At 43.3% G+C, this 11,664-nt stretch overlaps 3 protein-coding genes across 3 annotated transcripts in view; 2 read left to right on the forward strand and 1 right to left on the reverse strand.

Moving 5' to 3' along the window:
• The window catches only part of LOC139611994 (protein NLRC3-like), a 266,035-nt gene that overhangs the window by 230,955 nt on the left and 23,416 nt on the right, over nucleotides 1-11,664 (reverse strand). The window lies entirely within an intron of this gene.
• LOC139612011 (ribonuclease inhibitor-like) overlaps nucleotides 1-11,664 on the forward strand; it is a 176,347-nt gene that overhangs the window by 113,296 nt on the left and 51,387 nt on the right. The gene's annotated exons all lie outside the window — the stretch shown is intronic.
• Nucleotides 1,259-9,471, forward strand: LOC139612012 (OX-2 membrane glycoprotein-like). The gene is made up of 3 exons (XM_071467148.1): nucleotides 1,259-1,501; nucleotides 7,350-7,688; nucleotides 7,805-9,471. The coding sequence occupies exons 2-3, from the start codon at nucleotides 7,427-7,429 to the stop codon at nucleotides 8,107-8,109; spliced, it is 567 nt and encodes a 188-aa protein (XP_071323249.1). The 5' UTR covers nucleotides 1,259-1,501; nucleotides 7,350-7,426; the 3' UTR covers nucleotides 8,110-9,471.

The raw sequence follows: 11,664 nt of genomic DNA on the forward strand, positions 1-11,664 counted from the left end.
TTTTGTTGTTCTGTTGTTTTAATCCTGTGTGAATCACTTTGGCCAAAGTGTTTGTAGGACATATTTTATGTGTGTTATCTATAAGTTATCTCAATAAAACTGAATTGAAAAACATTTTACAGCCAAGTGCCCAGAGGGACCATCTGTCCTGCAGAGTCTGTCAGTCTTCATGTGTCAGGACAGAGTGAAGCAGCTCCACGGTTTCTGCACCGGCCTTCACTCACACTCACCTGCTCACCTGAGTGATTATCTGCTTTAATCTGAACCATGCTCTGAAACTTCATGGTCTGCACCCACACTGACAACTTGTTGCTGATTGGCTGGTTAGTGATTCCCTTGAGCCAATCTCTTCCTCTCCTGCCTCCTGACCAAACAGAGCTCAGTGACTCTGACTGTTGGTGGGTTGAAGAGCTGAGCAGCTGCTGATCTCCTGCAGGAACAGGAACCATCCAGTGAGCAGCAGCTCTGTGGTGAAGCAGCTCAGTGATGACAGAGGTTCAGACAGCCACTTACAAGAGGAGCATCTCTGAACACAGCTCATGATGAAGCTTGAAGTGGACGGACTCCAGTGGCAGAAGACTCAGCAGGTCACAAAGAGCTCAAAGTTCTTATCAGTGTCATATGAAAGGACTGGAACAGGAAGGTGAGGCACACAGGTGGAGACAGGAAGAAACAGGCTCCAGCAGGACAGTTACTGTGTCTGTTTAACTTCAGAACTGTGAGGCTTCCAGATCAGTCAGAGGATCTCTTCCCTGATGGTTAGTTGACATGGTTTTTGTCGGGGACTCGGTCCATAGAGATTTAAACAGACAGTGACAGATCAGTGAAACCATAACACCAAGTTCTGTCAGTCAACACAATGTGGATATAATAATAATAATAATAATAATAATAATAATAATAGTGCTCTCAATTAATGGATGTTTATTTGTTTTTCTTAATAATGGGGCAAACATTTCATTTAATTTGTGATTGACGCCTGATGGGCGTGGTTAATGAAAGGCCTCCTGCAGGCAGCTGTTGGAGTTGCAGTGAGCGGGTGGACTGAGACACAGCAGAACGTCTTCTGTCTCCTCCTCTCCTGCTGATTCGCTGCTGCCTGGGTTCACGATGAGGAGCCGCTGTGTCGCGGCTCCTGTTGGATGGAGATGAAAAAAAGCTACGAGTTACGGGAGGCGGAATTTTTGGGCCACCTTCGTTCACAAGGGTTAAAGGACACGATGTTAACAGAGCCCACGACGATGACCGGGACGTGTGCGCCTTCAGAGTGAGCGAGAGGGCAGCAGGAGGCACCGGGAGGGGCCTGGTGGGCGACTGCAGAGGAAGACACCTGAACGTAACGCGGAGGCAGGCGTTGTATATCCCATCCTTCTCACAAGACATTTTCTCTGTGACAGCAGCCACTGCCAGCGGAGCGGCCGCCATCTTCAAGGAAGGGAAGAACAGAGACGGGACCAGATTCCACGTTCACCTACAAGACAGACTGTTTTATTTGCACACAGTAAGTAATGGTGAATGTGATGATCAGTGCAAGGGTTGTCATGACATACAGACTTGGCATGAGACACTGGGACACTGCGACTACAGTGACATCCAGAGGTTACAAGATGTTGTGGACGGTATGAAAATGAAAGGTTCAACAAACAAACCTCTACATTGTGAAGTGTGCACCCAGGGGAAGTTTTACCAGACCTGAAATAGAGACCCTGATGTGAGGGCTAAAACCCCTCTAGAGCTGGTACACACAGACTTGGCAGGACCAATCCACCCAGAGTCTAGAGATGGGTACAGATATGCACTTTCATTTACTGATGATTTTTCCAGTACAGTGTTTGTATATTTCTTAAAGAACAAAAGTGACACAGTCCTAGCTACAGAGAAGTTTCTAGCTGATACAGCCCCACATGGCAAGGTGAAACGCTTCAGATCTGATAATGGTACAGAATTCACAGGGAAAGAGTACCAGACTTTGCTCATTAAAAATGCGGTAAGACATCAGACATCAGCACCTTACTCTCCTCACCAAAATGGTTCTGCTGAGCGCAGTTGGCACACACTTTCTGACATGGCAAGGTGTATGCTAATTGAGAGTGGTTTGCCAAAACAACTGTGGACTTATGCGGTCCAGACTGCTGCTGTGATTAGAAATAGGCGTTTTAATAAACGCACAGGGCAGACACCGTTCCAAATGTTGACAGGAAGACGGCCCAACTTGTCTAGAATGCAAAGGTTCGGCTCAGAGTGTTTTGCTTATAAACAAGACAAGCGAAAACTTGATCCAAGGTGTGAAAAGTGTGTTTTTGTCGGGTACGACAAAAACAGCCCTGCATACATTGTCTACTTTCCTGACAGAAAGTGCAGAGGCACAGACTGGTAAAGTTTGTAGCTAAGTCAGGTATAGAACAACAGACACAGACCGGTTTTACACCTGATTATGAAGACTTCACACAGCACAGGTCCAGAAGTCCAGATCATCATGTTGCAGCAGAGCATAAACCTGAAGTGAGTCACCACCAACCACAGACGGTTGAGGTCAAGTGTGAGCCTGAGTCTAGCCGATACCCCACTAGAGAGAGGAGAATGCCAGACAGATACACAGATAGCCATGTATCTAAATGTATGTCTGATGAGGAGACTGATCAAGTTCAGAGTAACATAGATTACTGTTATCGAGTGATGTGTAACATACCTGTTTCATTTACAGAAGCTGTAACATCAGATAAATCAAGAGAGTGGGTAAAAGCAATGGATGAGGAAATGCATTCACTTATAGAGAACAACACATTTACCCTGACCAACTTGCCTGAGGGTAAGAAAGCAGTGGGGGGTAGATGGGTGTATGCTATTAAAACCAATGCTGATGGATCTGAGAAGTACAAAGCCCGATATGTTGCTAAAGGGTACAGTCAAAAGATTGGTGTAGATTATGAGGAGACGTTTTCTCCTACCGCTAACATGACTAGTGTCAGAGTTTTGATGCAGAAAGCAGCACAGGAAAATTTGATTTTACACCAGATGGATGTGAAGACTGCCTATTTAAATGCACCCATTGACTGTGAGATTTACATGCAACAGCCGGAGGGGTACGAGTTAAAATCCCACACAGACAAAGAGTTGGTTTGCAAACTGGAGAGGTCATTATATGAGCTAAAACAATCAGGCAGAAACTGGAACAAGTTGTTACATGAGTATCTGACACAAAACGAGTTTATACAAAACCAGGCTGACCACTGTGCTTACACAAGGCAAAGAGGCCATGAGAAGGTGATCATAGTAATTTGGGTTGATGACTTAATAATTGCAGCAAGTGATGAAAATGCTATGAATGTTACGAAGGAGATGCTTACAGCAAGATTTAAAATGAAGGATTTGGGCAGATTAAGACATTTTCTTGGTATTGATTTTAACCAGAGGGACGACTGTGTAACAATGTCACAAGAAAAGTATGTTGGGAAGATCCTGGAACGGTTCAACATGCAAGATTGTAAACCTAGGTCAACACCTTGTGAACAAAAACTGAACTACACAGATGATGCTGCATTGATGAGTGATGTTTCCATATACAGAGAGGCAGTGGGTAGTCTGATTTATTTGACTGTCTGTACAAGACCGGATTTGAGTTTTGTTGTAAGCAAACTGTCACAGTATTTTAGTGGACCTACTGAACAGCACTTTGGTACAGTTAAACATGTGTTGCGGTACCTCAAAGGCACAAGGGATAAGAAGTTGTGTTACAGGAAATGTGATGAGAACCTGCGTATACAAGCCTACAGTGATGCGAACTGGGCTGGTGATGTTAACGATAGAAAAAGCACAACTGGATATTGTGTAAGCCTGACGAAGGGCAGACCCAAAAAAGCAAAAAAGCAGCCCACTGTAGCACTGTCTACTTGTGAGGCAGAGTATATTGCTCTGGCTGCAACCATTCAAGAGTGTCTGTACCTCACACAACTTTTAGATGGCATAGATAAACATCTGTATGCACTACCTAAGCTGTATGAGGACAACCAAGGCACAATTGCTTTAGCTAAGAATCCTGTCCGTAGACAGAGGTGTAAACATGTGGATATAAAATACCACTTCATACGGTCCATTGTGGATGATGGAAAGGTATTATTGGAGTATTGTCCAACTGATCACATGGTAGCAGATTTGATGACCAAACCTGTAACAAAATTTAAGTTAGTCAAATTTGCTAAGTTTATGTTTGGCGTTAACTAAAAGAAAAACCCTGGAAAGGTGATGATATTTTTCCCCCCTTTTGATTGAATGTAAATGTAATGTTTTTTGTTGTTTGTAATAATGTGAGAGCAAGTGGGGGTGTTGAATAGTGCTCTCAATTAATGGATGTTTATTTGTTTTCTTAATAATGGGGCAAACATTTAATTTAATTTGTGATTCACGAGCCACCTGATGGGCGTGGTTAATAAAAGGCCTCCTGCACGCATCTGTTTGGAGTTGCAGTGTGCGGGTGAACTGAGACACAGCAGAACGTCTTCTTTCTCCTCCTTTCCTGCAAATTCGGTGCTACCTGGGTTCACAATGAGTAGCCGCTGTGGCGTGCTGCTCTGCCAACAGTTTCACCTGTGTCTCATTGCCCCCCCTCCTCCAGAATAGTATTTAGGCCTTGTTCAGAGTGCCAGCCTAAATCCGATTTTTAGCCCATCCAGATTGGAACTGGAGATCTGAACAGTCACAAATCACATGAAATCCGATTTTTGGAAACCAGATCGAAACCACCTTTGGGAGTTAGTTTCAGATCGCATTTGGACAGATGCGTCTCAGTCTGAACAGCTCCAAACACTCAGATCGGTTTTGACTGTGCGTGACGTCACTCTACACGATGCCAGACCCAGTGTGTTAGGAAGCCCTGGACGATGCGCTGCAGGTGATCTCCCACAGGGATCTTGATGTACTCTTTTTGCAGAGCAGTCAGGGCGGTACACGCCTCACGGACGACCACGCACACCGTTGCCTTACCAAAAAGGTGCGCAACGGTGCGGTACCCTGACCCTGTGGCCAACCACTACAGGGCAACTGCGACACGTTTCTCCACCGCTTTTGCCGGCCTGAGGTGCGTGTCCAGGCGTGTGAGCCTTGGTCGTAGGCGATCAGTGAGCATATTAAACGTTGCTCGGCACATTCTGAAATTCGCAAGCCATTGGTCATCGTCAAAACTGCCTAGGACTACATTTTCCCACCAGTCATAGCTCTTCGGGTGGCACCACACTCGTCGCTGCACAGAAACTCCGGCAGTGAGTGCAGCACGAAGCATTGTTGTGTATAATCCTACCAGCCTCCTGCGGCGTTGCAAATGTCTAGTGCGTCTGAGATGTTCTGCACCTCTACTGGACAGTGATAAGGCCAATATACTGAGGTGACCTGCCTCCATCATGTTTGTTGTTGTTGTTGTTGTTGTCACTGTCGCAATTATATGACGTCAGACGCTTCGTTACTACAGCAACCTGTCAGATCAGTCAATGTGGCACAGTCTGAACAGAGCCATATCCGATTTGGACACTTGCGAAAAACAGTGTGGACAGTCAGCCCTAAAAATCGGATTTGAGTAGGAATCTGATTTGAATCAGATTCGCCTGCAGTCTGAACGCGGCCTTAGTGTCAGTGTTCCCTTCCCTCTGATCCAGTTCCTCTTGTCCCCCTTGTGACAGTGGTCCAGCCTTTTGTTCCTTTGTGTATATTTCTCAGTGAGCCAGTGTGCGACTACTTTCTGTCTTGACCTTTAGCCTGTTGATCATGTGCTGTCGTCCTGTTGGACTGATTTCTGTGAAGTCGACCTTTTGTCTGAGTGAAGACGACAGGGACCAGACGTCCCCGTCACCACCATTTCTCCTCTTGCTGGTTTATGATGCTGCTGAATCTGAATGAATTACACTTTTGTGTTCATGGTTTTTGTAAAATGACCTTGTGCTCTATCAGACCAAAGGAGGAGACGCCTGAAGCAGACAGAACCTGTTTTACTCGTGCGTCTGCAGTAGAACCAGAACAACGTCTGTAATGTTACAGCTCCTCCTATTGGCAGCTCCAGTACTACAACACAATACATGACATCTCCCTGTTTTTAGTAATAATAGAAAGTTCACACAACTCAGTTTCTGCTCTACATTATATAAACTTAACCACTCAACAACTTAGTGGCTTCACTTTCTTTAACAGCCTCTGCCCTCAGTCTTGGTGTCTTATGGGAACTCTAACAGGCCTCCCACAGCTTGAAGTGTTTCCACAGTTCTCAGTGCTCAGTCTCATTTCTCACTGAGGACTCAGGTGTGACAGCAGGTAGTGGGGACCCTGCAGGTCAGGGTCTTTCTTGGTGGTCTCTCTGTTCTGGTCCTGTCTCTGCAGGCTGCTGTCCGTTCTCCATCAGCTGTGGTGAGTCAGGCACATTTTCAACAGCTTCAGTTTGTGAGAAGGACTTTTCCCCCGGAGGCACCGAGCCCCCAAAGTTAAAGTGCACTTGTTATCAGAGCTTGAGGGTAAATGCACGGAAACGGCCCAGGGTGAGTGGTGAGCCGTTGTGGTGACTTTATGACATCATTTGTCTCACTTTCCAAAGACAAGTGCTTCAGTGTGAGCGGCTGTCATGAAATACACTGTATTAATAAGAAAGACACATAGAAATCATTTGACCCATTTTCCCCTTGGAAATAAACTCTTTGATTTGAAGTTGCTGGAACAACAAAATAAATGATCTCTCACAACGACTGATACATTTGAGTTCAGGATAACACTGACATAATAAAGACTGAAGGTGAAGCATGTGTAGTACATATATTTAGATATATAAGCTGCTACTTCTAGGTGCAAATGTGGGACAGACTACACTACATTGAGTCATGATCAGGAATTATTTATTTCTTTTATGATTTTTCCAGCAACACAAACAATGAAGTCATTTCCCTCACATTTGTCATTTATAAGGGCCACAGGTAATCTTTTATACTTTTATCTTTTTTATACTTTTACTACAAAATACTACTGTCTGTGGTGTGATGGAGAACAATTAGGATTTCATAGGCTCTCTTCAAGTAACTTGAATACTGCAACGCTTGTCTTTGGACAGTGAGAAAAACAACAGAATGAAATAGTTAATGCTGCATGTGTTTTTAATGCAGTCACCATCAAGGTCAGAATACAAGTCCCCTCCAGATTTCATAGAGTTTAATAGCATTTTGAGCACTCAGTGTCAGAAAACGTGGCCTGGATGCCATGTGATGACAGATTTCATCAAGTTGTAGTTTCTACAAATCACTGTTGTGCAGTGATGCTCTTGCTCACACACAGCTGGAAGCTCAGATCTTAAACTGAACTGTATTTTCACTCCCTCCATGCAGGTCCAACAGCTGTGATACAAACACAGCAGACTGTGGAGGCAGCAGCGGGAGAAAAGGCTCGTTCCAACTGCCCACTCATGAAATCTGGAGATGTTAGTCAAGTCACACTGGAGAGAGTTTTATCCAGCGGGGAGAAGAATATTGCCACCAACAACAAAAAGCTTGGTCTCAGTGTCAGTCCTGATTTTAGAGATAAAGTGGAGTTTAAAGATGATGGAGTGCAGAGCTGCTCCATAGTTATCAGGAATGTGACGGAGCAGGATGAAGGCTGCTGTCGCTGTTTGTTTCAAACCAGCCCTGACAGTGATCTCAGTGTTACAACCTGCCTCCAGATCTATGGTGAGATCTGACTGCATTACAAGTGGAACCTGTTTCAATGAGCAGTTTGTGCAGACTTTTGTACAAACTAACGACTTCATCCATTTGATATTTGTTCAATATCTGTTTCTCTGCAGAGCTGCATGAAGCCTCTCAACATGTTACAGAGTCAGACTCTACTGTGGTGTCCTGCTCAGCCACAGCTCCACCTGCTTCAACAGGAACACTGCATGTCCCACCACCACACGTCTGCTTCTCACAATACAACACTGTCAGTGTCACCAACACCAAGCGCACAGTCGCTGTCACCACTACAGCCGTGCTGTCAGGTTTCTGTGGCAACAGCACACAGGTTAGATGTGCAGTGCGAGTGCTCTCTGTTCAGAAAGAGGTGTTTCCCATGATTCCTGGGCTCAAACACACGTCTGCTGATGCTGAGTGACACTTCCAGAGATTCATAGACTGAGAAGGATTTTATGATTCTGATGTGAGTCTCTTTTCCGGGTTTTGGTGAGGAATCTGGATCTGACAATAGAAACTTCAGTAAGTTAATATTCATGCTCAGATGTCCTCAGGCCAGTGTTCTCATTTGATCTGTTGTTGCTTTATAGTTGCTGAGTGAATCATATCAACAGTTTTTCTCTTTGTCTTAAAGCTGGGACTTGGATTGTGTTAGTGGCCTTAATGGTTGTGTTGCTGCAGTCATCATTGCTGCAGTCATCATTCCCTTGATTATACAACATAAGAAAAGGTATTTCTTTAAACCAGCCTCTGTGTTGTTTTAATACCTGTGTCTGTGTCTATGAGAGTTCATAAATGTTTGTCCACCTATAACTGTTGTTAAATCCTTCCCTCCTTACTCAACATTCTTATGAAACTATCCAAAGAATGTGAAACCAGCTCCACCAAGGCAACATTAAAGTTCTGACTTAATGTTAGATACAATGATGATATGATATGATAGATATGATATGATATGATATGATATGATATGATATATATGATATGATATGATATGATATGATATGATATGATATGATATATATGATATGATATGATATGATATGATTCCTTGCTGCAGCAGCGTTTAAAGTGGATGTATTGGACAAACCATAACCCCGGCTGACCCACATGGAAACAGCAGAGCATCTGTTTTATGTTTGTGACATGATCCAAATCCTTATGGAAATCCTTGTCTAAGCTCCAAATCCATAAATATAGATTGATTCTCTTTCAAATGTGTCCAGATCTCTAGTTAACAATATCATCATCATCTAATTAACTCTTGCTCAGTTCTTCATTTGTATTTAATTATTGTTTTAATGGATCAGATTTCTCTACATGTGTTTTCTTTCATGTTATCTCATTCAACAATTCAATTCTGTTTGTTTCTGGGGTTAAAGGAGGATTTATTGTCCATGTGTTATAAAGTTGTTTCAGGGTTTGAGTTTGTCATCTGTTTCCTGTTTTATTTTGACAGGTCTGTCTCAACTTCCTGTCTTGCCCTATTCCTGGTGTCTTTACCTCCCCCCATGTTGATGACTTCCCCCCGCCCTAATGGTTTTCCCCTGTGTCTCGTTCTCTTCCCTGTCTGTCTGTATTTAAGTCCACGTCTCTTCCTTGTCATTTTGCAGACTGTCTCTACTCCAGTGTGACTTTTCTGACGCTCCTCATGTGTTCTGACCAGTTTTTGTAGTTTTCTCGTGTGTTTCTTGCCTGCTGATTCTGTTCCTCTGCCTGTGCTGACTGCTTTACTGTGTACTGGACCTTTTGCCTGAATAAAGGACCTAGAGTTTGGACTTTGTCTCAGTCTGCTCAGTGAGTCCATCTTTGTGCCTGATAAACCCACTGTGATCTCACCCATTGGTTGGTGAACTGCTGTTTTGAAGCCTTGATTTTTTGAAACCAGAAGACACCATATTTGGAGGCGAGGGTGGAGCTGACCTTAGACCCGAGGTCACGATGCACACCCACCTCCACCAGCTACCTGACGCACTGCACGAGGCTCGATGCTGCTCTGTGTGAGTCTGCATTCAGTCATTTTCCATAACTCAAGCTAAACTTCAGTACGAAGTATTAAAGAACTTTTAATAGCAAACTGCCTGCATGTCCACATTTGGAAAATATTACACACAGGAGGGGTTATGTAAAGTTATTGCAGCTGAAGTTACTGTGTGTTAGCTCACACACAGTGTAAGTATGGATGTAAGCTAACTGTAGTGTAAACCATAGACTTTATATAAATGGTAAAACATCATAATATTGTGTTTTAAAATTGGTTCTGCAAATCAAAGGTGATGATACTGAGCTTCATGAGTGTTAACAGTGACAGTGGGATAACGTGATTACAGTGAACTGCTGGGTCTCCAGTCTGTGCTCGAGTGTGGCTCATTGTTTCTGTCACTGTCAGTTTCATTATTGGAAACAGGCAACAACATTACTGTGTGGAGTGACTTCATTTCTATTCTATTATTTATGATAAAACAGTAGAGCAGACTGTTTTTATAACTAAGCTGAGGGAGTAATGTATTTTCAGATAACTGGAGTTCGTTTAATAGAGTGCTTCTTATTTTTGACTCTTTCTTAGAAGCCAAGGTCTGGATCATTGGGGACAGCTCCATCTGGCGTGGAGCCCAGAGAGCTACAGAGACCACGGGGAACAACCTTGGTGATGATGGTGTCTCCATCCACTGGTTCGGCTGGGGGGGTCTGAAGTGGAGGAGCCATCTCCTCTTTTCCAACCAGTACCTACGAGTGTTGTTGATGGTTCATGACATTTTTGAAATTGATGGTTTTTAAAAGTGCAATAAAAGTATTTATGAATCTCTTGGTCTAAGTTTGTTGATGGTCTTATGCTATGAATTATATCTGGTGTAAATTCTGACAATAGCAACATACACAGATTGTAATTGTACAAGAGCACATTGATGGAGGTTTTGCCAGAATTTGTAATTAGAAGGCTGTTTCTTTGTTAGTTACTTAAGTTACTTAACTTTGTTCATACAAGTTTTTATCAAATGTTGATGTCCGAGAACATTAACAATGAAGGATAAAAAGACATGTTTGATTTTGTCCTTTCCATGTGTTTTATGTACTTTATGTACTAAGAATAAACCGTTTCAATGACACTGAAAGCACTGATTCACCAAACTGTCCTGTGAGATTCATCACAAGCTGTACGGTCGATTTGGAAAACCCAGGCAACACTTCTGTAGTTAACAGAAAATGCAGTAGTGTTTGCTAAGTGTCCACAAATCGTTTCATGGATATTGAAAACTGGTTGTGGAGATCCAAGTCAGACCACAGCGACATCGGTAACGTTACCAGCTGCAACGTGTCGATAAAGGCTGCAGCCAGTGTTAGCCTGGCTGTCTCAAGTCAACTACCACCAGCTCACTCCTGCTGCCTGACTCCCCCCACCCCCTAACCCACAGCTTACACACAACCTTAGTAAAGAAGAGCCTGTGCAGGTGTCTAAGTAACTAAACAAATACCCAACCCGTCTATACCGTGTTGCTTATAATCATGTAAATGTCACGTCTGATAAACTGCAAACTGTTCTTTGGCTTTGATTGTTGAGCTGCAGGATTAAAGTTTCACAAAGACATTGTTTTGGTGGAACTGTAACCCACCTGAAAAATGGGTTAAGACCAATCTCAAAAAAAAAGGGGGAATTAATAAAGTTATAAATGTTTGAATTTGTGCATGTGTGAATGAGAGTCCCCACTTTGAGGTTTGAAAACGAGTGAGAATTAAGTCATAAGTGATACAGAAGTCTGTCGCTATCAGAACACAGTTGAAGCGGTTGCACGGCGGGAGCCACGGACCACGAGGTCTCGGTAAGCTAGCCTCTCTGTTGCTGCTATGCTAGTCTGCTACATCTTAGCATTGAAATGATTCACAAGAGGAGTCAGTTATCATCACGTTGTGATCAGTGAATAAATAAATGTTAAAAAGAGACATATTTCATGCTTAATATTTAAGTTCTGTATAAAAT

This window comes from Trachinotus anak, unplaced genomic scaffold, assembly GCF_046630095.1.
Source record: "Trachinotus anak isolate AG129_WGS33_773 ecotype Australia unplaced genomic scaffold, CSIRO_AGI_Tana_v1 ptg000029l, whole genome shotgun sequence".
Lineage (NCBI taxonomy): Eukaryota > Metazoa > Chordata > Actinopteri > Carangiformes > Carangidae > Trachinotus > Trachinotus anak.

Bases quoted from the DNA above. Each gene is read 5' to 3' on its own strand.
- LOC139612012 (XM_071467148.1), top strand. From the start codon at position 7,427: ATGAAATCTGGAGATGTTAGTCAAGTCACACTGGAGAGAGTTTTATCC. The intron at 7,689-7,804 runs GTGAGATCTGAC...GTTTCTCTGCAG, and splicing joins AACCTGCCTCCAGATCTATG to AGCTGCATGAAGCCTCTCAA.